This window comes from Thamnophis sirtalis, unplaced genomic scaffold, assembly GCF_051295495.1.
Source record: "Thamnophis sirtalis isolate CommonGarterSnake01/CBP01778 unplaced genomic scaffold, rThaSir2_p1.2 scaffold_8, whole genome shotgun sequence".
Lineage (NCBI taxonomy): Eukaryota > Metazoa > Chordata > Lepidosauria > Squamata > Natricidae > Thamnophis > Thamnophis sirtalis.
In genome coordinates, this window is record NW_028261388.1 from 17,665,948 (window position 1) to 17,693,925 (window position 27,978).

General features: G+C 38.7%; 1 protein-coding gene across 2 annotated transcripts in view; it reads right to left on the reverse strand.

Annotated features, from left to right (window-relative positions):
- Window positions 1-787: 787 nt before the first annotated feature.
- The window catches only part of GUCY1A2 (guanylate cyclase 1 soluble subunit alpha 2), a 221,775-nt gene continuing 194,584 nt past the window's right edge, over window positions 788-27,978 (reverse strand). The window contains exons 7-8 of one of the 2 annotated variants that reach the window (XM_087721159.1): window positions 21,790-21,944; window positions 788-2,810 (exon numbers count right to left, since the gene is read on the reverse strand). In XM_087721159.1, coding sequence (XP_087577285.1) covers window positions 2,603-2,810; window positions 21,790-21,944 — 363 coding nt within the window. In that variant the 3' untranslated portion in view covers window positions 788-2,602. Of the gene's footprint in view, window positions 2,811-21,789; window positions 21,945-22,243; window positions 22,657-27,978 lie in introns of those variants that run through there. The other variant, XM_087721160.1, reaches the window with a different exon arrangement.

The following is a 27,978-nucleotide window of genomic DNA, read 5'->3' on the forward strand; positions in this document are numbered from 1 at the left end:
GAGCACCGCCTTCTGCACATGCAAAGTGCTCATGCATTACATCAGGGCAAGTGGGCAGAGCCTCCCGCAGCCGCCACTACTGGTTTACCAGAACTGGAGAGAACTTTCTGAATCCCACCGCTGGGCAGACCCACTCTTTTTAAATGTGTGTTGCATGTTGTAGGGCTCCAATTGTTTGGTGGCACCTACCATTTTGAAGTACTGGGCATTATTGTGGACCCTCCTGAATGCCTTACTCTGAAGAAGTTACCTCAAGATATCAGAATTCTCTAAAGTAGTCTGTCCTTTTACACTGGCAGCCTAAGTGCAAATACTAAACTTATTTAATCTTGAATATGTTCTAACAACCACAGAACAATACTTATAACCAGGGTGGTGAAAGTATAATAAAAGAGAGACATGTAATCAAGCTTTCTAAGGGGTTGAACACTATTCATGTTTGTTTGTTTTTACAACTAACATCGATATTTTAAAGTTCCAAAGACTGAATTTTATTGTATGGGTTGTTTCTCATTATGATTAAGCATGAAAGTTATTGTAGATGCATCAGTCCCCCCCCTCCCCAACCTTTCTAAATCCAACAATATTTATAGCTGTAGATTTTAATCCATGCTAGTAACTAGATAATAGTAGATAGAGTGAGCTACACAATGAAAGGTATGACATACCATAACAATGTGGTGTTCAGGAGATAAAGTACTAATCACATACTTTTAGGTGTATTTCATTACCTACTAATGAAAGAAACAGTGTTAATTAGAGTTAGGTTTAGTGTAACAAGCATATCCGAGAAGCCTTCTAATCTGGTTTATTAACAGGATAAATGGTTACAATTCTACAAGGGTAACTGATGATTCCATTTTGGAATAGTCTACTTACAACTACTAGACACATTGGCATGGTCTCAAAAATGCTTCCCCCCACCTTTCAAAATGCATCTGGAATGTTTTGCCCCCCTTTATCTTCAGGCTTCTGAAAAAGGAAGAAAAAAGAAGACGTTTCACTTCTCATCCAGGAAGCTTCATCAGTTCTGATAGCATTCAATCCCTGCCATCGGAACTCATGAAGCTTCTTGGTTGAGAAGCAAAATGTTTTCTTCTTCTTTCTCAAAGAAAAAAAAAAAACAGCCCAGGTGTCTTTTGAAGGAAAAAAGCACCTTTGAGACAACTATGACCTGGATGACAGAATCTCCCCAGACATGATCAGCATGGCTTTTTTTATATACTATCCCAATATTGGACATCTATTATTAGCACAAATAATGTGAACATGGGCATGGATGGATAAAACATATGGCAGAAAATGAAAATCACTAAAATATCATTCTTTGCAGACTGCAATAAAATTGTGTATCGTAATCATCCAACTTCAGATATTGGATACCTATCAAATATAAACAAGCTGGCCAGCTTCGTATTTGCTATAGAATATTGCCCTAAAAGCGAAATGTAGGTTTTTAAAAAAGGGTAAAATCCTTAATATATCATATCTCAAATTAAAATTTTCTTCTGCTAAAAAGGTTACAAATAATCTTTACAATATCTGTACGAAGTGGTTAAAGAACGGCAATCAACCAGAAATGTTTTCACCCACAGCAAGAAATCCCTCAAATGTAGGAATGTATCATAAGCTGAGAAATCTCTGGTTGAACTTTGGCTTAACACTGTTTACAACTCTTGTATAAATTGTTTAGGTGCACGTGATTAAAAGATCAGGAGAATCCTGATTCTATCGAGATAAAAAGAGGGTAAGAACAGTAGCAAGGAGTCCACACTTGCATACAACAATGGCCCGTTTCAGAAGAAAGCAACACAACCCACAAAGTACTCTATTTTAATGGATGTTATGGTTAGCAACCCCGGTCCCTCTTAATGTTAATATATGGTATGACCGTGGCCATGTTAGTGGATAGGAGTTAGCATCCAATGATAACCAGGCAGCTACAAGCTACCCTGTTTCCCCGAAAATAAGACCTCCCCGGATAATAAGCCCAATCGGGCTTTTGAGCACATGTGCTAAAATAAACCCTCCCCTGAAAATAAGCCCTCCCCGAAAATTTTTTCACAAGACAGCAGCAGTCATGAGGTGACCACGCTTGCTGCTATCTGCACCTCAAAAATAATAAGACCTCTCCGAAAATAAGGCCAAGCACTTATTTTGGGGGTCAAAGGAAAATAAGACCTGTCTTATTTTTGGGGAAACACGGTACCTCTGACTTATAGGGATATCTCCACAAGCGCAGTTGTTTAACTTAGATTCCTTTTTAAAAACAAAATCAAATAAACCCCCACCGTACTGACATTTATGATCAATAGGATCTCTGGCAACAGAGAAATATTTTAATTTGAATTTGAATTTTGTAAAAAAAAAAGAAAAGAAAAGAAAGAAAAGGAATCCCTGCTCCCTTGTTTGCCACTTTCCAGTTTGTTTACTGACAACAATCACCCACCTTTAAAAAGAATTATTGCCTGACATTTCACACAGCTTTTACTGCTTTCCTTGGAACAATGCAGTGAAAAAGAAAGCATCTCCTCTCTCTCTCTTGTCATGACCCAGTTCTGGGCTTGTGCTTTTTTGATGAGTCTTTGATCTGCAACAGGCTTCATAGGCTCGTTTCCCGAAGGAACATGGTGCCAATGTTGTAGGAGATCTTTCTCACTCTGGCAGATGTGACAGAAGACTTTGGCTGCTTCTGACCAGTTCTGACCTCCAGGAAATAACAAATCCCAGGGATTTCCTTTGGAAAGTTGTCTGGAAGCTCTTCACGGGACCGAGGAATGAAGATAAAATTTTCTTCCTTTTTCAGAAGCCTAAAGGTAAGGGAAAAGACAAGAATGGGACAACTTTTGAGTCATGGTTATCAAAAGGCAGCGTACTCCATCCTTAGGTTGCTTACAAAGACAGTTAAAGATTGGAGACTCGGCTGGTTGACTGGTCATTGTTTTTTGTCTTAAATAAATAGAGTCACCAAGTCAAGCAGATCAATCTGAAGCCACAGTTCTTCGGTTCTTGCACCTGTGGAAAGAAACTCAGCAGGTAAATGTTACTTTCATGGACCACTCAATCTCCTTTATTAAGACGGTATTACTATTATTTTTCTCTTCCTTGCTAGTATCTATCTCTCACCATTTATGATTATAACCATGTTGATTATATCTTTCCATTTATATTGTTTTATTTGTTTACTAGTATGATTTGATAGCTTATTAGTAATCTTGACTATCACTAAGTGTTGTATTTTTTTATTTTATTTGATGGATGTATTTTATTCTCCTTATGTACACTAAGAGCATATGCACCAAAGACAATTTCCTTGTGTGTCCAATCATACTTGGCCAATAAAGAATTCAATTCAATTCAATTCAATTCAATTCAATTCAATTCTGCTCTGCTCTACTCTACTCTACTCTACTCTACTCTACTCTACTCTACTCTACTCTACTCTATCATCAATACATCTGGTGACAGCAGGGGGAAAAAGGAGTTTCCAGGAATAACTTGCATCTGCCATTCATCTGAATTGTGTCCGTATACTACAGTCATTTGAAACCAAGAGTATGAGATCTCATTTATTTATTGAATTCATATGCCATTCACCTCATTGTCTAAGTGACTCTGAGCAGATTACACATAAATATAAAAACAATTAGAATTAAACGAAGGCTAAAAACCAAGTGTAAGAACAGTATGAAGGTGGACTTTTTCTCTCTTGCACCATCTCCCATCTCCCATAGAGTGGCAGATTGTAGCCAAGCCAACCACAACAATGTGGCACAACAGAGTGCCACATTGTATCCAAGTCAACCACACCCTTCCAGAAGACCAAGAGACTAAGATATTCTCCCTATGTGTGTCATGCTCCCTTCCTTACCATAGTGGTTGACTTTTATGTTAATTTTAGTGTTAATGTTTATTATTTAATGGTTTATCTTGCTCCTTTTATGGCTGGTAAGCCAACTAGAGTTCTCTCTAGGAAAGATGAGTGTCATACAAGTTTAAGAAAAGAATAAATGAATTAGTACCATGTTTCTCCGAAAATAAGACCCTGTCTTATTGACCCCCGAAATAAGTGCTTGGCTTTATTTTCAGGGAGATCTTATTATTTTTGAGGTACAGAAGGTGGTGAGTGTGGTTACCTCAAGGCTGCTGCTGTGTTGCAATATTTTTGGGGAGGGCTTGTATTTGGGGGAGGGTTTATTTTAGTGCATGCACTCAAAATCTCAATTGGGCTTATTATCCAGGGAGGTCTTATTTTTGGGGAAACAGGGTATTACTAAAAATAAATCAACATGTAGTAAATATGAGCACATGTTGAGAGAGAAAAATCCTAAACAAAGTTGACATTATCATCTCTTGAAATAAAATTTCATGCAAAATTTCATTAAATAGATAGACAGACAGACAAAAAAGAGAGGGGGGGAGGGAGGGAGAGAGAGAGAGAGTTTTGAGTCCAGTTCTACAGGAATGTAACTCTTTGGAATACATTCTTTAATAAATTTATAAAATGATATGAAAAATAATAATTAGAGTTTTTTGTTATTTAATCCAGTCCATAGCTTCTCAAAGATTAATATCCCTAGATATTTTTTTATTAAGCAATGTTCCTCTACAAAAATCTCACACATGGCAATCCATCATGCCAAGATTATTCTACTAGGGCTAGTTGTTATGTCTGTGTTCTTTTTTGTGCTCTATGTAATAGTGGCCTTTGAATTTAGAATGGCTATAATTTTCCTCCCAGAGCTGTTCAGACCTTAATATTAGTTATTGTATACTGGCTGGCTAATATTCATTTGATTGGAACTCCTGCTCGGGCAGTCATCCTCAGAAGGAGATTGTTGTCCTGCAGTTGTTGTCTGCCATATTATTTTTGTACTGGTTGCAATTCTGTATTAACTGCTCAGAGTCAGAGTTTTGGAGTTTGAATGGCCATATGCTTTGATTTGATTATATAAGAATACATACATGCATACATATTTTGAACTGGTTCCTCAGAGGTCTGGCCTTGCATTGCCTTTTCTCAATTTTCATTCTCAATTTTCCTTTTCTCAATTTTCATTCCATTGATCTTCTACATCAATTATTCCAGTTCAAACTTCTTATTTGTTCCTATTTTATAGCTTGGTAGTAATTTGAATCTTTCTGCTGCCTTTTGGCTCTTCAAACAATGTTGTCTAATAATGCAGAAAACTGATTTATGTAAATTGGTGGAGGGTTGCCAGCACCTGACTTTAAAGTCTGATATTGGTGTAGCAGATTGAACTTTGTGCGAAGTTACAATCATCTGTACAGCAGAGAGAAATGTACATTTCTAGAACATTTGTTAGAAGATATGCTGGAAATAGCAGCACATAAATTAAAAATGTCTTCTGATTAAAAAAAAATACCTATTTGCAAGACTGGCAAAAATGTTTAGTAGCGTTGTCTGCTAAGTGTTGGAAATGCAGTCAGACCCCAGGCACCTTTTACCACACATGGTGGACGTATAGTAAAGCAAGAGAATATTGGGAGAAAATACAAAACTGGCTGGAAATGAAAATCAAACCGAATATTGAGTTGAAACCAGAAACATGTCTCCTACCGTGTTTCCCCGAAAATAAGACAGGGCCTTATTTTCTTTTGAACCCTGAAATAAGCACCTGGCCTTATTTTCAGGGATGTCTTATTATTTTTGAGGTGCAGGAGGAGGTGAGTGTGGCTACCTCATGGCTGCTGCTCTGTTGGAATATTTTTGGGGAGGAGTTATTTTCAAGGGATGGCTTATTTTAGTGCATGCATTCAAAAGTCCGATTGGGCTTATTATCCGGGGAGGTCTTATTTTCGGGGAAACAGGGTAGGCATAACTACCAGAAGGCTATGATAAAGGGACCACATATTTAGTTTTACACATACTGACAGCAGCAAGAATCATATATGCGAAATATTGGAAAAATGTGAATACCCCCCTAGCATAGGCTGTAATTTGAAATTTTTTTGACTGTGCCAAAATGGTTAGATTAACCTTTAAAATTAAATATCAAGAAGACACGGAATATTATATGATTTGGAATAAAATCTATGAATGGATAGAAGGAAGAGGTAGGAATGAGAGAAAAGTAAGATTATAAATGTTAGTACTGCAAATAAAAAGGTAAATAATTACAATACTTTAATGTAAGAAGAAACCTACCTAAAAGCTTTTTGGTTATACTACTACTATTGTTACTATATCATTATTATTGTTATTAGCTTGTATGCCAATGTTTAACACCACTCTTCTTTTTTGATGTTTTTTATTTGTAAACAGTATACTCCGACAATGCACTGTTTTTCAAAAATGTGTCTATGAATAAATTTTATTTTTTTAAAAAGAAGATATACTGGAGATATCAGCACATAAATTAAATATGACTTCTGATTAAAAAAATACCCAAAGGATTAGAATATTGAATCATTTTAAGTAAAAATAGTTGAAAATGGTAACAGGGCATATCTACTTTTTAACTTTCGAGTTATGTGTTGTTGTTGTTGAGAAATGCACTGATGGAAAATGAAACAATAAATAATGCTAACAACGATTCTAGGGTTTATTGAGTTTTAATTATCCATTTGTTTGTTTACACATAAATTGAAATGGATTATTAGATAGCTGTTCTCTTGTGCACCATGCATAGAATGGTGCTTTTGAGATAGTAAACAAATGCTCTGTTAAGCTAGCAATTCGACTGATCTGACTGATGCAAAAATGTGTTTTTCCATTTGACATTCATTTAAAATTATACCTGCACTTTCATTTAGTAAAAATGCACAAGGCAGCTCAAAAACAAATTTAAAACAGCGCACATATAATAAAAAATGTTATTTTTTTTATTTGCTTGGCTGCAGTGGCAATAAACACGTCAATCAAATGTATCTCTCACTAAGTATATGTATAAAGATTCTAGCCAAAAGAAGAGGTAAATGTTGGTTTCTCTCTTTTAGCTGCCAAAGAAGATAGGGAGTCCTCGGCTTACGACCTCAATTGAGTCCAACATTTCTGTGGCTAAGCAAGACATTTGTTAAGAGAATTTTGCCCCATTTTACAACCTTTCTTGCTGCAGTTGCTAAGTCAATCACTGCAATGGTTAAGTTCTGCATTATTCTGCATTACTATTCTGGTTTCCTATTGATTTTGCCTGTCAGAAGGTCGCCAAAGGTGATCACATGACCCTGTGACACTGCAACCAGTGAGTTGCCAAGCAACTAAGTTTTGATCATGTGACTATGGGGATGCTACAACTCATAAGTCACTTTTTTTAGTGACATTGTAACTTCGGTTACTAAATAAACTGCTGTAACTTGAGCACTAACTGTATATCCTTCAGGACTAGGGAATTGTGTTGAATGATATGTCCAGTTGCCCGTATAGTTGTGCAGGAAACTTGGGTTGGGAGATACCTTCTGAGGAATGGAGCAGAAAGTCTTCTCAATCATTGTTCTACAACAGTGGGTCTCAACCTTCCTAATGCCGTGACCCTTTAATACAGTTCCTCATGTTGTGGTGACCCCCAACCAAATAATTATTTTATGTTTTCTGTATTTTTTTAAAAAAATATGTGTTTTTCCAATGGTCTTAGGCGACCCGTGTGAAAGGGTCGTTCGACCCCCAAAGGGGTCCCGACCCACAGGTTGAGAACCACTGCTCTACAACCTTGTCCTTCCTCCTTATTGCTTTCTACTCTGCATTTGAATTTTGAAATCAAAATATTTTTAGGGTCCTCCTTAAGCAAAAAAAAATTAAAACAAAATAGGAGACAGCAAATATGTCGCTATCAATCTTTCTCCTCTTTCGTATGGGTCATAGGAGAAAGACCTTCAGAGCTTATTTTAATGTTTGAATGGGATTCTTCAGATGTAAGCCAAAAAGTGGCAATGGTTTTAAGCCAGGTATAGAATTTTGAGAGCATCTTCTGCCATTTCTCACAAAACACTGATTATTAGTGGGATTCAATTTTTTTTACTACCAGTTCTGTGGGTGTGGCTTGGTGAGTGTGGCATGGTTTGGTGGGCGTGGCTTAGTGGGCATGGCAGGGGAAGGATACTGCAAAATCCCCATTTCCTCCCGATCAGCTGGGACTTGGGAGGCAGAGAATAGATAGGCCGGGGCCTCAAATTTTCCGCTACTGGTTCTCCAGAACTGGTCAGAACTTGCTGAATACCACCTATGACACTGAGGTATCAGAGGGCACAGGGAAGATATTTCTTCATGCCACTCATATGTAGATACTTTGCAACACACAAGGGCTTTTGGTAGCAGGAAGATTATACCAACTTCCAATCAAATCATTATTTTTATTTTCTAATAATACCTATCGGCCTATGAGAATGATTGTAAATAACGATGTTAGAGATTGGTGTCTGGTGTGTGTGTATGAGAGAGAGAGGGGGGAGATAGAGGGGGGAGAGAGAGACTGAGGGATGGAGGGAGAGAGGGGGAGAAAGAGAGGAAGGGAGAGAGACTGGGCTGAGATCGTAGCACACACCAAGAGAAACGTCTTCCTGGTCCTGTTTAGAAATTCACCCTTTTTAGAACTTTGTTTTCTATACATTAATGGAGCAAGAGAGCAACATAACATTTGAACCTGAGTTCAGAAACAAATAGACAGCCAAGGATGTAAAATGTCAGATGGTTTGGATATTTTACTCATGCCAACATGGAAGCTCACTGCAGTAGGCCAAGTTTGATAACTAGCATGGCTAACTGAAGAACAGCTGTAACCAGGTGAAATGAGAGCTGATAAATCAACTCTGTCATTAACATTGCCTGGCTTTCCACCAATAACAGAGTGCCTGGAAGAACTTATAAGTTGGCTATTTCAAGTGATTGCAACTTTAGATTTGTGTGCTCCTCTAGAATAAATATGAGGGATACGGTGGCTCAGGGGCTGTGCCTTTGATGGGAAGGTAAGGTGGTTTCTATTTTTCTACTTGCATTTTTACATGCTTTCGAACTGCTAGGTTGGCAGAAGCTGGGACAAGTAATGGGAGCTCACTCCGTTATGTGACGCTAGGGATTAGAACCGCCAAACTGCCAATCTTTCTGATCAACAAGCTCACCGTCTTAGCCACAAATCCAAAGGGATAGACAACACTGTTACTCTAAGGGGATATAATGTGAAAGACAGTTGAAATTCATACATGCATCTTTCTCTGGCTAGCTAACTGCTATAATATGAAGTCCCTCAGATCATATAAGTGAGAGATATGAATCCGCCCAGCTGAGAAAGATAAAATCCAAGGTGATAACTGAAAAAGCAGATGAGCATCACAGGTTTTCAATCTCCTCCCCTGAATACAGAAGGAGGAGAGGAGGAGAAACAGCAGGAAATAAATGAGCCTGAATACATTCCATATCTGCATCATTTAATCTGACATTCTTTTGTTCTTGGTTCAAAAGGTTTTGGTCATTAGCTCTGTCAAATTCATATGAACTAAAATGATCGCTAATGACATTAGGCAGTTTGAGGTAGTCTATTCAGATTCTGGATGAACAACGGGGAAGCTCATGGACCATATGTTTTGGGCACTGAGCTGCCTTGGTGCGGTGAAGAATACTTTCTTATTTGCCTGTTTCATGGTGTGATTCAACTGTTGATCAAATTGAATAGGAACCATATGCACAAATAGAGAAAGGAAACAAATATTGTTTTATTTTCCATTCAGTGTGGCAGAATCTTGGTACACTTGTTGAGTGGAATCACAAAGATCCAGGTTTCATTAACCATTTTGTTTGCTGACTCTTTTTCACAGAACTGGTGTAGTATAATCAGTGGCGGGATTCAAATAATTTATCAACCTGCTCTAATAACCAGCTGGGTAGGCATGGCTTCAATTCAATTCAATTCAATTGGTGATCATGTGACTGTGTGGGTGTGGCCAACTCAATGACACTCACATCAATAGGCGCTTCACCTTAGCTGTTACAATGTAATAAGGGTTAACTGGAGAGGCAGTTTGTGTAAGCAGGGCAATAAAGATTAGGCTAGAAACAACCCCAGAATGTTTCCTTCCTGCCTTCCTTATAGGATAAACCCTGTAATGTGGGGGGGGAGGAGATTTCTTCCAATAACCATTTCTCCGAACTGCTTAGAAAGTTAACAACTGGTTCTCCCAAATAGGTGCGAACTGGCTGAATCCCACCACTGAGTATAATAGCAGTTAGCAGTTAGACTTATATACCGCTTCATAGGGCTTTCAGCCCTCTCTAAGCGGTTTACAGAGTCAGCATATTGCCCCCAACAACAATCTGGGTCCTCATTTTACCCACCTCAGAAGGATGGAAGGCTGAGTCAACCTTGAGCCGGTGAGATTTGAACAGCCGAACTGCAGAACTGCAGTCAGCTGAAGTAGCCTGCAGTGCTGCATTTAACCACTGTGCCACCTCGGCTCTATGAGGGGGTGACTCTAATGAGGAAAATGCAATTACATTTAGAGAACAGGCAGGATACACATCTAATTTATTAAAACAAATGAAAGCCCTCCTATAGTACAGAGCCATTTCTCCCAGAATAATGACGGGGTGTGTGAAAAACACCGCACCAAGTCACATAATTGTTTCAATTATGTCCAGAGAAATTAATATTTGGTTTGTTGGAAAGAAAGAGAAGTTATATAAAGTCATGAGTGTTTTAATCATACTGTTGAGAAAAATAAATCCCAATGTTAACAGCTTAAGTAATCTGTTCTGCCACTGTGATGTTGGCAAAGCACTACCATGTTCAAAATAATACTTCTAAAGTTAGAAACATATAAACGAAAATAAGTTTTTTTTATTAGACTATTGGGTGCAGTAGAGGATTTATCTACACATAAAGTCTGTCCACATAATGTCTGGATGGGCCATCTAAACAAGACTGATGTAAACACTGTGCCCAAAATAGAAAGGACATATTGTATTAAGGAAGAGCAGCGTGGGATAAATAAGCAAGTATGCACTTGGGAATTAGATGTTTTGAAACTGGCAGGCTATTTGGCTCAGGGCAAAGTTCAGACCAGGATGCTATTTTTGAAAAATTGAATGGACCCCCAGCTTGTTGGCAAAACCATATCTTGCAGCTGTCAAAACTGTATAAAACTCATTACGTCTATGTATAAAGCCATTTTAATCCTTTAGTGGGTTCTGCACAAGTCATATAACTTCAGATGATGACATACAACTGACTGAAATGGGGCATCTTTTATCAAATAAGGTAAAGGTAAAAGTTCCCTTCGCACATATGTGCTAGTTGTTCCTGACTCTAGGGGGTGGCGCTCATCTCCATTTCAAAGCTGAAGAGCCAGCGTTGTCCGAAGACGTCTCCGTGGTCATGTGGCCAGCATGACTGAATGATGAAGGCGCACGGAACACTGTTACCTTCCCACCAAAGTGGTCCCTATTTTTCTACTTGCATTTTTTACGTGCTTTCAAACTCCTAGGTTGGCAGAAGCTGGAACAAGTAACGGGAGCTCACTCTGTTAAGCGGCACTCGGGATTCAAACTGCTGAGCTGCCGACCATTCTGTCTGACAAGCTCAGTCTTAGCTGTTGAGCCACCACACGTATGTATAGATAGATAGATAGATAGATAGATAGATAGATAGGTAGGTAGGTAGGTAGGTAGGTAGGTAGGTAGGTAGGTAGGTAGGTAGGTAGATAGATAGATAGATAGATAGATAGATAGATAGATAGATAGATAGATAGATAGATAGATAGATAGATAGATAGATAGATAGATAGAAAATTATTAGGATTAAGAGGTCTTTAGTATGTTTGCAAACAAATAAAACTCTTCCCTAATTTCTCCTACATGGACATAAAGTGACTTTTTAATTCCAGACTTCAATGTAATCTGCCCCTCCCCACTCTCTCTCAAAAACATTTACAATGGTTGAATGTAAAATGGTTTGTTATCTACCGAGAATGGCAAATACTCATACTCTCTTTTTGTAGAATTAACTGACTAAAACCCTGCATTTTTTTGCAAGCCAAAGCTTGTTATGCACATTATTGTTATGCAGATAATTTCAATCAAAAGTTAGATTTATCTCGGAAGTAATAACGGACTCAACCAGCAAAAGTTATTAGTATGATAATAAACCACCCATTATGATTGCTCATGTATTTTTAAAAGTTTTATCTCCCATTATATTTCTCAGGCAACTGAACAATTCATACACTACTGCCCCTGAATAATGCATAAATGTTGAATATAAAATGCAATATGATAAAGCAATTACTGGCTGGTTTGTTAAAATATAGATATCATAGCTGGCTGTTAATTGCCTGTACTTGAACAAAAACCTAACTTGCTTTCTCTGCAAGGCCAGATTCATTTGGTTTCCTACAACATTTTTCCTTGGGACTACACTGTATGTAGCAGTTTGTATTGTCTAAGATAGGATATAGTTTAAGAGGACAAGAAACCTGACATATTTTACAAATGGTTCTTAAGGGACAGAGGATAAGTTTCACTGATTCATTTGTGATGTTGCTACAGCCTTTCTGGAGCTTAACCTCCTTGGCATTGAGCAGTTTATCCAAGGTTTGAACATTTACAGCTTCTAAAACAAGAAAAGACCAGCAAAACAAACTGGGTAGACTTTGACTTAAAGCATCACACTCCCTAGTTTAATAATTGTCTTAATTAAATTTAATCTGTTAAACTGATAGCAGAAGTGGTATTCAGCTGGTTCTGACGGGTTCTGGAGAACCGACAGCAGAAATTTTGAGTAGGTCAGAGAACAGGCAAATACCTCCTCTGACTGGCCCCGCCCCTATCTAGTGCTGCCTCTCGAGTCCCAGCTGATTGGCTGGATCTTTTTCTGTTGCCCTGCACAGGGGAACGGAGCTGGAAAGCAGGTTAGTGGGGTGGGGAGGGAATGGGGATTTTGAAGTAACCTTTCCCCAGGAGTGGGGAGGGAATGGAGATTTTGCAGTATCCTTCCTCTGCCACACCCACCAAACCACACCCACCAAGCCACGCCCATAGAACCCATAGTAAAAAAATTGAAAATAGCATACATGCTTAATGACTGTACTTATGAAATCTACCACCATTTTAGAAAAGCATTATGTTTGAGAGAATATAAGTTTTGACAATGCAGTAGTTACTGGTAAATTGGCCCTTTAGGCTGTAATAACCAGATGAAGATTATATCTACAAATGAAAACTGTAGCATTTGGTTTATGAATGATCAGATGTACTATATTCGCATAACATTTGGCATTTATCTGTCTCCTACTATTTTTCTGCCCTTGACTGCAGCTAGTTGACTTCAGGTTCTGGTTAGACAACTTGATGTTGCTATTTGGTAAAATGAGACAAATATCACAATCTGTTTCAAACATTTCTAACATGAGGACTCTCATTTTCTCTCCCACAGCATTAAGGATGATCAATGTGCAATCTGAAGATTGCATGGGACATCACAACATTGATTTTGCAGTTAACCACAATCCTCCCAGTCACAACAGATGAAGTGCATTCGATGTGCAAGAGCATCCAGCAACTAGCTTGGTGTGGAGCTTATTAATGGCAGCAGCACCAGACAATAGAATATGTGAAATTTGGCTCAGGGTATTTATTGATTTTTGCTCACCGTTTACTTCCACTTCAATGGACCAATATAGATACAAATCAGAAGAACACATATGGATTTACTCATCTCACCTTTACTCATCTGACAATCCACTACATTCAGCCCCAAATATGGATGCATTAGGTAAACAATTCATTTTTTTATGATAAAAAAGGAACAGAGGTTAAAAAAAAATAACAAAACCCTCACAACTTTTATGAACATCAACAGAGGAAACTGGCAAAAAAGCTACATCTGAAAAACATCCCACAGTAACCAAGTACTTCACTACCAAAGCAATAACGCAGGTGTCCATAAAAGGAACTGAGTAGCAACATTATTCAAAGGAGTAAAAAATGTAACCCAGAACTCCAAATGGTAGAAACAGATAACTGTAGAGCATCTTACATTGAAATAAATACAAAACGTATTGGAAGATAATCATCACGATGTATAAAATGGAACTCTCTGCCATGTAAACCAAGAATTTCAAATTGCCCCAAAATACACAACTTCTTGGGATCATTGTAGCACACCAACAAAGGTGTTGGTTGAAGGAGTTCAACCAATCTCATTGTACATATGTTGTGCACCGACAATAAAGAATTATTATTCAACCAACAGAATCTCTCCAAAGCTTCTTAAGCAAACTCAAAAGATCCCATGATTAAATGTCAAATATAAGTAGGGATAAATAGGACCTGTCTGTATTAAAAGACAAATTCTTGTTCCAGAAAGTGTCCTTGTCTATCTGTACAGTAACATCTATTATCTGGAAAAAAAAACTGTGCTTACAAATTGCATTTATTTAATCTAAATGATTCCAGGTAGGAAAAAAAATACCAAACCAGTATAAATATGGAATGATTTTCTTGGAATTGCATAATGATGTTTCATTAAAGAGCATCAGGACAAATTTAAAGTTTCAGAATGAAGGTTGGTCTATTCCAGTGTCCAATTCCCCCATTTCAACAATCAGTTTTCTAGCTGTAGGATTCCCAGTTGTTTGGTAACAGTTGCTATGTAATAGTATTGTTTCTATAAATCTGAAAATTAAATATAGTCATCATAGATTTATCCATGAAATCATCTAATCTCAGCCAAAGTCAGGGAAACTAATGGCCAACATGTATTGTTGATGCAAAATTGAAATTATATCAATTAATTATAATCACTGGAATCTCGAGTTCTAGTGTTACGTTAATCAAACAATTATACTTGATTTTATGTTGTATCTTTGCCAATTATCCATGGACATTCATGGATCAGGTATATCCAATAGTGCTATAGGCCAGTCAATCACCTGGAATAGTGGTAACACTTAATCCTGATTTTTAACAAGATCCACAATCAATAGAAGAGGAAAATCTGTATGTCAGGTTGAACTGTACGGTTCTTTGTGTTCTCTGAGTTTAGTTGTTTGCAGATATTTTCTTATCCAACTAGGTAACAACTTCATGCTGAGAAGGGAATGGGATCTGTTTATATAAGGTAATTTGCCCTGCCTGTCTTGGTGAGAGTGTAATTTTTCCTTAGTAGTTCCTTGAATAGGGTGTTGTTTACTGTTGATTATTTGTCTAGTGTTAATACTACTTGGGAAAAAAATCCAGGTTTACATTTTTTATTTGACAATTACAATCACTGAAGGAGCACTATATTCATTACTAGCTGGATACTTGTGCTTCGCAATGAAACCATGTGATTGGGCTATGCAGGAGAAATTGGCTCACTGGTGGTTGGTGATTGAAACACATAAGGGAATATTGCTCCCACCGCCTTGAGTCCGGAAGCAGTTCCATAGGTGGAAGGTGTAGACCCGTGATGGCGAACCTATGGCACGTGTGCCACAGGTGGTACGCGGAGCCATTTGTTAGGGCACGCGAAGTGATGTCCTGTCAGCTGACTTCAGCCTTCTTTTGAGACTGTTTTTCGCCCTCCGGAGGCTTCCCTGAAGCCTCCAAAGCACAAAATACCAGCCCCACAGGCAAACCAGAAGTTCAGGAACAAACTTCCGGTTTGCTCATAGGGCCGGGTTTTGCCCTCCAGAGCCTTCAGGTAAGCCTCCTGAAGGCCCCTGAAGGCTCTGAAGATCAAAAATAAGCTCCATGGGGAACCCAGAAGTTTGGGAATGGTGACTTCCGGTTTGTCCGTAGGTCCATTTTTCACCCTCCGGAGTCTTTAGGGAAGCCTCCTGAAGGCTCCAGAGGTAGAAAATCGCCCCTAGGGACAAACCGGAAGTCACCATTCCTGAACTTCTGCGTTCCCCATAGGTCCATTTTTTTGCCCTCCTGAGTCCTCTGGAGAACGGATGGAGAGGCTATTTTCACCCTCCCCAGGCTCCTAGAAAGCCTTTGGTACGATGCTTAGTACTGTAAGGAGCCCCACACCACTCCTGAGTGAAGGAGTGGAACATCTGCCAGTTTGAAATGAAGTAACGGAATGTGAGGCAACTGGTAGTAGGAACAGAGGTCTTTTCAAATGGGGAAGGGGAGTAGAACTCCTTAGCATTAGAGGGTGTTAATTACAATATAATAAATACTAATGATTTGATGGCCATTTTGAAAAATCCTTTCTTAGAGAGCACCTAGAAGCTAAGAGGAACATACGTGCCAAAATTCAAGTTTGTAGGCTTTACAGTTCTGGAGATTTCATGATATGTGAGTGATATTTGCCTGATAGATGATAGATAGATAGATAGATAGATAGATAGATAGATAGATAGATAGATAGATAGATAGATAGATAGGATTTGAACAAATTCATTCTTTATGTGAAGGACTCTAATGACACCAGTAGACAAGCTAACACTTTTCAGCACAATCAACTGCTTTTCTGAAATCACCTCACAGAAGATCAAATCATACACTTGGACCTGTGGACTGGCTCTTTCACACCGTTATCAACTTCACACATTTAGGGTGAGATGTTAACACAATTCTAAATTAATTGGAAGAAAATGGGAAATGAAGAACTTACAGCCCACAGAAAAACAAAACTCCTCAAATAATCTGAAGATTTTCTCTTTCTCTAATGTCATGGCAATTAAGCATTATGTTCCTCTACATACCACATCCTCCTTCAAACAATCACTATGGGTACTGAATGGAATAAAACCTTTAATCTTTATCAGATTTATGACTTTAATATTTTTCAAATTTGGTGAAAATACAACTAAGATTAAAAAATCACAGTTGGATGTTTCAATATAATATTGTATTATGGCTCTCCTTTAGAAGGGTGGGGGATGAAGTACACTGAATTACACACATATGGTATCTATTTTAGCAAAGAGCTAGCATTTCACAAATAAGTTCTCTACCATATCCAAATTAACTGAGTTCTGCTCCCTTTGTTTTAGAATGGATTGCAAATGAAAGGCATTGTTTTTATAAAACGAGGCACTTAAATTGTTAGTTGATTTAACAGGAAGAATCCAAGCACAGAACAAGTTCTGCCTGTGGAACAGATTAAACATGGAAAGTGATGCACCTTTTGAAGGCTTTCAATGCTATTAGCAGGACAAATCTGTTCATTTTTCAGAAAAGAGGGACCGAAAATCCCTCGTGTGTATGTTCCCTACTGCTGCCTACGGAGTATGAGGTATATTGATTAGCACTACTGGCTATAAACCAATGAGGTGGAATTTTCTAAATAAACAGAGTGCATCATATATAATCCAAGGAAACAACAATTTGAAAGCAGGCCTGTAACTCCTGACAGTGGTTTTGTTTTGATTTGAAATTCATTTGTGATATATTTTATAATGTATAATATATGTTGTTAATTCACTGCTCTCTCCAGAAGTTCGATCCTGACTGGCTCAAGGTTGACTCAGCCTTTCATTCTTCCCAGGCCAGGAAAATGAGGACCCAGATTGTTGGGGAAAATATGCTCAAATCTGTAAACTGCTTAGCGAGGAATGTAAAGCTCTATGAAGCGGTATATAAGTCTAAGTACTATTGCCAGCAGAGCTGGAGCAGATTTGGACAGTGAGGAGGTTGGGGAGGAACATGGGCCAATCCTGAAGGCTCTGATGAAAGCTCTGTGTCAGAGGCAGAGAGGGGGCCAAAGCCGTATGCCAGTTATCAACTGCCTTCAAAGTCAGACATCAGTGAGGCAGACGAACAGCTGGAGCCTGTTCCAAATGTGCGCATGCGCAGCATTGCCAGACAAGGGAACAGCTGAAGAACAGGGTCAACTTGGGAGTAAGGCCACAGGTGGACAATGAATGGCCCCTCCCAGAGAAAATAAAAGAAGAACGAAAGAGGAGTGGAGTTTGCAGGAGACAATTAGTTCGCTTAATTGGTTCGTGACTCTCCAAGACTCCTTGCCATTATTTATTTGATTATGTGGAAAGTAGGAGCCTTCTTTGATTATAGCTCAATTTCTAATGGCGTCCTAATATAGAAAAATGTTTCTCAACTTCAGGAACTTTAAGCTGTGTGGACTTCATCTCCCAGAATTCCCCAGCTGACTATTGAATTCTGGGAGATGAAGTCCACATAATCTAAAGTTTCTGAGTTTGAGAAACACTGGAGTAGAATGCAAACTACTCCTTCAGTTGAGTTACAAACAATGGTTAGATTTTCACTGATTTCACAAAACAGCTGTAGAATGGAGTCCAAAGCACAGCTTGTTCAAACATCCAGTTTTTCAGTGTGTAAACGAGAACACGCCAGATGGCATACGAGGCAGCAGTAATGGATTTTAGAACGAAACATCTGAGCACAATTTGCTGGTGTTGCTTAGTTGTTGACTTCCTTTTTTCAGTTTTGTCCTGATCGCTGTCAAACTACTGTATTTTTTGGACTATAAGATGCACTGGTGTATAAGACTCACCAAGATTTTGAAGAGGTAAGTAAGAAAAAAAGTTTTTGTCCTCCCCGGCCCCCAGGAGCACTCTGAAGGCTTCAGCAGGGCTGAGGGAAGGCAAAAATGTCCCAATTTTTGTGAAAAAATAGGCAAAAAAATGGACCATTTTCACAAAAATTGGGGTGCTTTTGCCTTCCCCCAGCCTTGCTGAAGCCTGCAGAGTGCTTTTGGGGGCTGGGGGGGGAAAGGCAAAAACACCTCTGTTGTTGTGAAAAAAAGCCTGTTTTTCACAAAAATGGCAGGGCTTCGTGAGGCCAAAAATGGTTATATTCGGTTTATACACCAACATTTCTACGTTCTTTTTTTGGGGGGGGGAGGAAGGTGCATCTTATACTCCGAAAATATGGTATTTACTAAGACTGTATTATTATTAACCTACTCATTCTTCCTATTACCTATCTCCTCCCACTTATGACTTTAACCTTGTTGCCTGTATCTCTACATTTTATGTTATTTTATTTGTTTTCTAGTATGATTTGATTGCTTATTTAGCAACCTATGATTATCACTAAGTGTTGAATATTATAGTTCTTAATGATTTTTTTTCTTTTTATGTACACTGAGAACATATGCACCAAAAATGTGTGTCCTTGTGTGTCCAATCACATTTGGCCAATAAAGAATTCTATTCTATTCTATTCTATTCTATTCTATTCTATTCTATTCTATTCTATTCTATTCTATTCTATTCTATTGCATTCTATTCTATTCTATTCCATTCCATATTTCTATTTCTATTATTTCTATTCCCATTCCTATTTCTATTCCTGGAGTAAGATAGAGAGCTTTAGAAACAGGGACTGTAGCTTGCTAGCAGAACATACAACATTTATACCTATCACTGTAGATTTGATCCCTGCAATTCAGTAAAAAAAAAACCTGTTGTGTGGCTTTGGAATAAATACCACAAATGACTATCTTGACTGTGCAAAATTCACATTCCAAGGTAAAATCAGATTTAAATTTCTGGGGACCTGCTGCTGAGTATCTATTCATATGATGAGTTTGAGCATCATGAGAAAAGAATTAAAAATCAGAACGAAACAATCTGACAGAATCGCAGAGGGAAATTGGACCCTGATTTCAAATACCTAATCTCTAAAATTTTAATAACTGTTTGTTACTAGCTCGATCTGGGACAAAAGAATTTATTTTATGCCAACTGCTTTTCAAATTGCTTTGTATTCCCATATTCCTGCTTTGCCTCTCTTCATCCACTATCCATCCATCAAAATCTGCTCAACATATCTGCCCCTTGTCGAAGCATACAAACTGGCTCAATAGTTATCTGATTTTTATCCACAATGAATAATCTTCATTTTGAGCAATAGTTTTAATTGCTTTTAAAACTTCAAATCTCTAGCTATTTTATATTCTATTGTACCAGTCCCTGAACATCTTGTGTGAAGATAATTACATAAGCTTTCTTTCACATAAAAGTTTACACAAACACAGAGACTCATGAGATTATTGAAAAAGAGAAAGCATGCAAACAGACAAAGAATGCTGAAACCACAGGAAGAAAACTACAAAACCCCACAATAGTGAAGAAAATTTCGAACTACAAAGTGAGTTCATAAAGGCTAACTCCAAAACAGTTAAATTAGTCAGAATGAATCATATGCGTAGGACAGGTTCAGAAATCCAGATCACTCTGAACGTGCCTTTGAAAGTTATGAAAACATTGGGGGCACATATAACTCAAATGATGTGCCTCTCACAATAATGTTTTCCTTAGGGGCTGCTTACATGATTTTTCAATTGTTTCATGCCGTATTTTATTGAGTCCAATCTGATAGGGCACAGTCGAAGCACCATTGAAAGAGATTATAATGGCCTTAATTGGTATTTTGCAAAAAATACTAATAAAGGAAACCTTTGAACAATCAGAATATCTGAAAGGAAGAAATGGTTGTGGTGGATTTCTTAACCTGTATATTGAATATTTGCTGAGCAGTGTGGTGGCCTTGTGGTGAACACATACACATCTCCCACAGTGGTGGGTTCTGGCAGCCGCTACTGCCGGTTCACTTAGAGATGCGCTGTGTGTGCACTCTTGATGTGCACTTTGTGTGCATGTAGAGTACAACTAAAATTGCTCTGTGCATGCAGAGAAGCAACAACCAAGGTGGTGGTGCCTACGGCACCGGTGGAAGAACCAGTTCAGTGGCATGGCAGGCCTGGGTCGCTGCCAGTTCCAGCGACCCAGGCCACCAAGTTACTAGCGGTTCAGTCGAACTGGTAGAAACCCATCATTGATCTCCCACTTAGAAGGTTGAGAGTTTAATCCTAAGTAGTAGATGTTTCTCTCTTAGGGTGCAAAAAAAAATCTGCTGCAAACTCTGAGTGGTGTTAGGAAGGGCATCTGGCCAGTAAACGCTCAGATCCATCCAGTTGCCCTGATCCTACTCTGAAGTAAGTGATTTTCATGTTGAATATTGGCTGCTTGGGTCACATCAAAGGAAGATAATTATAGTTACAAGTTCTTATGCTAGAGGGGGTGTCAAACTGGCAGCCCATGGGCTGGATATGTCACACGCAGGCCATGCCCACCCCAGCTCCATGAAAAGAAAAACATCGTGATACGACATGTGACCACAAAGTGACGCGATGAGTTTGACACTTGTGCACTAAAGCATCCAACTAAAAATATGGGGAAAGTTTAAAAAAGCACAAGTTCCAAGCATTCTTGCTGAATATATAATTCTGTTATTCAGAAATCAGGTCCTAAATGGGTATGTCCCAAATTCTTACAGAGACTGATTGATTGACAGAAGACAGACAGATAGATAGTACATTCTCTTTCTAGTTAAAACTTTAAAGGTAAAGGTTCCCCTTGCACTTATATGCTAGTTGTTCCCGACTCTAGGAGGCGGTGCTCATCTCTGTTTCAAAGGCGAAGAACCAGCGCTGTCCAAAGACGTCTCCGTGGTCATGTGGCCGGCATGGCTAAATGCCAAAGGTCCGCGGAACGCTGTTACTTTCCCACCAAAGGTGGTTTCCTATTTTTCTACTTGCATTTTTACAAGCTTTCGAACTGCTAGGTTGGCAGAAGCTGAGACAATTAACAGGAGCTCAGTCCGTTAGGCGGCACTAGGGATTCAAACCGCCGACCTTTCTGATCGACAAGCTCAGTGTCTTAGTCACTGAGCCACCGCGTCCCTTGTTAAAACATTGTTTAGTTAAAACCTTATTTAGATACAAATTGTCTTATGTCCTTTGATTTACTTTCTATTGAAAATGGATGGCACTTTGGGGAGGATATATCATTTTATTTTATGGCCCAGAAATAATGTGTATCAAAGCTTTAAGAAATATTTAAAAAATGCTAAAGAACACTTACTGATAGGTCGTTGGGCTGACGTTGATGCGGCGTGGATGGCTTCCTGACTCAAACTTGCTTGCTAGGGTGACGTTGTTGCCAAAGAGACAATATCTGGGCATTCTTACCCCAACAACTCCAGCCAGAACAGATCCTGAGTGAATCCCTATTCTCATCTGTTAAGAAACAAAGAAATAACAAAACAAACCACATCCATCAGTATCTTCGTTTGCTTACTGACTTAATCCTGCATTTATTTTCTACCTCTGACATTAAGATATAATTAAAAGGTATCGACATTAAAAATGGAAAATAACATACATGTTCTCAGATTGTTTGGGTCACTCCCTAGTTTACCTGGGTGCAACGCTGTTAAGTATAGGAGTAAATACAATGGTCCAAAGATTGTTAGAGGTATGTCCAGATAATTGGTACCAGATGACAACTATACTTCTGTAGCCAATTTTTTTCTTATGGACACTGCAGCAGCACAGAACTCTGCCACTACATACGTGGTAACCGGGTTAGTGTCCTGGAGGAGAAAGCCTAGATAAAAATTGTCTGCCCTCCCTGGCAATCTCTCTAATAAGGGGAGAATATGTGCAGACCTACAAGCTCTGTATAGCTCGCAGTGTAATAGAACATGAAGTAGGTTTCGTAGTTAAATGTTGAATTGGGTTTACATCAATACCTTCATTGCTATTCATACACCCTTTAACTAATACAATATTCAGGATAATCCAAGAATAAATTAATTTTAACCAAGATCAATAGCCACATGTTAAAAAATACTTATTGAATTGTAATTGATGAAAAAAGTTGTTCAGTTAGAGGCTGCCAGATTCCAGAATCATTCTGGGTGCTTGTATTTGAAATGATTAATTTGATCTGAAAGAGTTAATAAACAGAGGAAACATGCTTGTGTCTAGATATACATACGCACACATGAGATATTTCTTCATTTGTTCAGTAACATACATAATTCAGGTAGAGTATTCTGAGATTTTTAGGCACATAATTAGTAAAGAATGGAATGGAATAGAATAAACACAGTTGGAAGGGACCTTGGAGGTCTTCTGGTCCAACCCCCTGGTTAGGCAGGAGACCCTATACCGTTTCAGACAAATGATCATCCAATCCCTTCTTAAAAACTTCCGATATTGGAGCACTTACAACTTCTGGAAGCAAGTTGTTCCACTGATTAATTGTTCTAACTGTCAGGAAATTTCTCCTCAGTTTTAAGTTGTTTCTCTCCTTGATTAATTTCCATCCATTGCTTCTTGTCCTACCCTCAGGTGCTTTGGAGAATAGCTCGACCCCCTCTTCTTTGTGGGAGCCCCTGAGATATTGGAACACTGCTATCATGTCACCCCAAGTCCTTCTTTTCATTAAACTAGACATACCTAATCATTAAGTAAACCTAAATCTGTGTGCGTGATAGAGAGGATAATAGTAGAGAAAATTCTTTGCCATAAGAAAGCATCTGAAATCTTTTAAATCCAACACTCTGAAGGAACACAATATTTTCACAAAAACTCGCAACCAGCAGATTTCAAAAAGAAATTTCAGCCAGCTGATTTCACGGACTGCAGCTTGCCTGAATGTGGGACTGAAATACTGTAGTATGAAAATGATATAATGAGGGAGAGAGAATGCATCATACTGTAGTTCACATTACTGATTCAATTTGAAACATGGTCAGTCTGGATGCAGGCACTGCTTGCTAGTAAGACTGGGAAAAACCTAATTTTCTGGAATTACCGCTGGGGTATCACATCAACCGACAATGCATCACGACTTCGAAATCATCAAATTGGAAAAGCTATTTTACTTCATTTCACTCTCATTTAAAGAGGAACTGCTCATATCTCTACGCTTTTTGCAGCTGTTCCTCAAAACAAGAACCCTGGAGCATCTTGTAACTGTCAGCCAGAAAAGTGTATTACATGCCTTGTAAAAAACTGGAACAACATACGAACCTTTTCGGCATAAGGGAGAATTATGTTTTGTATATGTTTCAACAATGATAGTTTATTTGCATAGGAAATAGTCTTTAGGAATAGCAAATCTCTTCCTTGCTTAAACTACTACTGACTCTGGAGCAATTGTTGTTTCTCCCTTTAAAACATTTTCATCTTGTAGGAAGTTAGCACCCCCCGCCTCTCCTAGAAGAATGCAATATTCTAGGAAATATTAAAAAGGCAGAATATTATATTTCCCTGGATGAGAAATGGAGAAACGTGGTTTTTTAAGGCAGGAAATAGACTCACTCTTAATAGCCCCCCCCCTCAATAGCCCACAGCAGATGTCAGCGCTTAAGAGATAAAGAAATGGCTAGGTCTATTCATAAGCAAATATCCTCACCCAAGATCCAATAAAGATAGGATTAGCCCTCAGCCATAATAGGAATTGCCCAAAGCCTTTTCAATGCATCATCCAGCACTACCAAGCTTGACTCAGAAAACCTACAAGGTGAGCTATGAACCCTACAGCAGCCAATAGCTTGCCACAGGAACAGGAGGCTCAAATTCAAAACCCAAGAGAGGGTATAAATCTCTCTCTCTGTGTCGTTCTCTCAGCCATGTGCTCATTTGCCCAGGGGCTCAAACCATGTGGTCCGGTCCACTATTAAACTATCTTTCCAAATAGCCTCCATGTTTCCAGTGTCTTTCTCCTCACTTGGAACTGAACCCAGATGGACATTTCTTCCAACAATCTGCTTTGGCCATGCTCACAACACAGCAGGCTGAAATTTCACACCTAGGGAGCTTTCTGGAAACAGGAAGGAGGAACTTAATACAAAAGAGGGCAGTCCATTTCCTTATCGAGTCATTCCGGTAAAATAAAGCAAAAGAGGGAATCAGCTCCAATGATTTTTAGAGCAAGAAAAGCTGGAATTTAATGAATGCAAATTTATCACGTTAATATCACTGTTGAAATACTTGTTTAATAATGAGAGAAAAATTAAGAAATGAAAGTAATTCTTGCCTATCACAATTATTTTGTTAAAATGTGTTGCGCAGAAAGATGTTATCCATACAACATTTATTTTCTGTGCAAATTCTAATTTGCTGGATGGAAGAGAAATAGGAACTAGGATAGGAATAGCAATATTATTTATTGGCCAAGTGTGATTGGACACGCAAGGAATTTGCCTCCAGGGCATAAGCTCTCGACGTATATACAAATAACAAGGTGATAAGTCATAGATCATTGTATGTGATCTATGTGATCTGCAGTAGAATAAATCTATTGCACACCAAGGAACATGGTGGCTCAGTGGCTAAGACGCTGAGCTTGTCGATCAGAAAGGTTGGAAGCTCGGTGGTTTGAATCCCTAGCGCTGCTTAACTGAGTGAGCTCCCATTACTTGTCCCAGCTTGTCAACCTAGCAGTTTGAAAGCATGTACCGTGTTTCCCCAAAAATATGACCTGTCCTGAAACTAACGCCTTGCCAAATTTTTCACGTGGGCAAAAATATAAGCCCATGCCTGAAAATAAGCCCCCTGGACAACCCCCCCCCCCTCCGGCCAGGCAGAGCACCACTCACTGACTTACCGGTATCCCGAAGGCGCCAAGCTGTGGGTGTGGTCACCAGCTGCTTTACCCCTGAGGCTGTGCCCGGCTCTTTGGGAGCCAATTCGCAAGGAAGCAGCTGCCTGGCAACCCCAAAACAATAAGCCCTCCCGCTATAATAAGCCCAAGGCCATATTTCGTGGGACAAAAGAAAATAAGACCCTGTCTTATTTTGGGGGAAACACGGTAAAAATGCAAGTAGAAAAAATAGGAACCACCTTTGGTGGGGAGGTAACAGTGCTCCGTGTGCCTTTGGCGTTTAGTCATGCCGGCCACATGACAACAGAGATGTCTTCAGACAGCACTGGCTCTTCAGCTTTGAAAGGGAGATGAGCACCACCCCATAGAATCGGGAACAAGTAGCACATATGTATGAGTGGAACTTTTACCTTTACCTTTATTGCAGACCAAATTGGAAAATAAACATGGCTCAGAAGCTGTTTCATGGGTCAATGAGTTCAAATTACTTTATAAAGTAGCCCTAAATTGCAGGATCTAATCTAAGCCAGTCACTGGGACCAAAGGTTTAGTCTTCTGAGGTTTCAGACATGCTGGAGCCCATCCACAGGGAACCTCTCTCTACCAGAATATGTATATTCAACATTATCCTGGGACACATATATTTGCCTTCATTCATAGCCATAGAATAAACAACTTGGTGAATATTCTATGTTCCATTTCCTTCCTTCCTTCCTTCCTTCCTTCCTTCCTTCCTTCCTCCTTCTTCCCTCCCTCGCTCCAGAGGTCACTATTTCAACACTACCTCAGACCAGTCAAAAATTACTGCAGAAATGTATTTTAGCACAATACTTCTCACCTAATTAGTATTAACAGCATCAGTATTAAGAACCATGTGCCTTCAACTAAATTAGTATCCAAGCCAATTAAATTAAAATCAACAACAAAATCAGATCAACTCTAAACAAAAGGTCTGTTTAATCTCCAATTTGAAGCCAGAATTCCGCAATAGGCCTTTATTATTAGACTGCTACTCAATCACGATGAACTTGATCGTCTTTGCATCTTTGAGTGAAGATTATGGTCAACTGGTTTCTAAGCTGCTTTTAATCAAATATTTATAATGGATATAACACAGATAATTTAAATTTTATAGGCAGCCCTACTTTATCAATATTGTTTCCATATTTTTTTTATGAAAAGCAAAACTATGGAAATTTACCTCAATTTCTATAGCTGAATTTTTAAAAAAGAGATGGAAGAGAAATAGTAAAACATCTACAACAATGTCCAATTGGCCAAAAAAGTATCAGAGCTCAGTGCAGTCTTTACAGCAACCAATCTTAATCCATTTATTTTATCTTTTAAAATCTCTTTCCACTTATGACTATAACCATGTTGCTTGTACCTTTAACATTTATATTGTTTTATTTGTTTCCTAGTATAATTTGATTTCTTATGCGTAACCTATGACTATCACTAAGTGTTGTATCTTATGAGTGTTGAGGAATGTATTCTATTTTGTTTTTCTTTATGTACACTGACAGCATATGAGCCAAGGTGGCGCAGTGGTTAAATGCAGCACTGCAGGCTACTGCTAGATCAGCAGGTCAGCGGTTCAAATCTCACCGGCTCAGGGTTGACTCAGCCTTCCATCCTTCCGAGGTGGGTAAAATGAGGACCCAGATTGTTGGGGGCAATATGCTGACTCTCTGTAAACCGCTTAGAGAGGCCTGAAAGGCCTATGAAGCGGTATATAAGTCTACTGCTATTGCTATTGCTATTGCTATATGCACCGAAGACAAATTCCTTGTGTGTTCAATCACACTTGGCCAATAAAGAATTCTATTCTATTCCATCTTTTAAAATAGCAATATAAATACCAACTAAATGAAACCGCATTATGTTTTTAGTGTGTACAAAAACTCCTTATATTCATTGCTGTTTACAATGAAGTACCTAGGAGCAGAACAGTTTAAAATCATTTTTATTTTTTAATGTTCTTTTACACTTATTCTCATAACACTACTTTAAAACAAAAGCATACAGAATTTAACAGATACACACACACACACACACACACACACACACACACACACACACACACATGTTTATGATGATAGACGTGCAGGTTACTGTATTGTATTCAAAGGGCCATTGATTTTTATCTATATCAAAGAAAGACAGAAGTTATTTTTCCATCACCAGTTTACCATAAGGACGAAGTCTGGAAGGGTGAATTTTCCTTAACTTTCTATCAGCTGTTGGCAGTTCCTTAAAATGAGCTTTGATTAATGCTCTCCTAAATTTGGGAATAGATAATAACTATATCCAATGTACACAACTTGCTGATCTAAAATAAGGAGATCTACTGCTCAAAAACAAATTTCCAGCAAGAACTGAAAAATCTGTCCTTTTGCATCCGGCATCCAGTATTCACATGGTATTTCTATAAAGGTGGTCCTTGCTTGATGACTATTTGTTCAGTGACCATTCAAGATTTCGATGGCACTGAATGAAGGTATTTATGCCTGTGGCCAAAGTTACCATTGCAGGCAATACCTGTGGTCTGGCCTCCAGGTGCTTTGGAAAATAGCCTGACCCCCTCCTCTCTGTGGCAGCCCCTCAAATATTGGAAGATTGCTATGATATCTCCCCTGGTCCTTCTCTTCACTA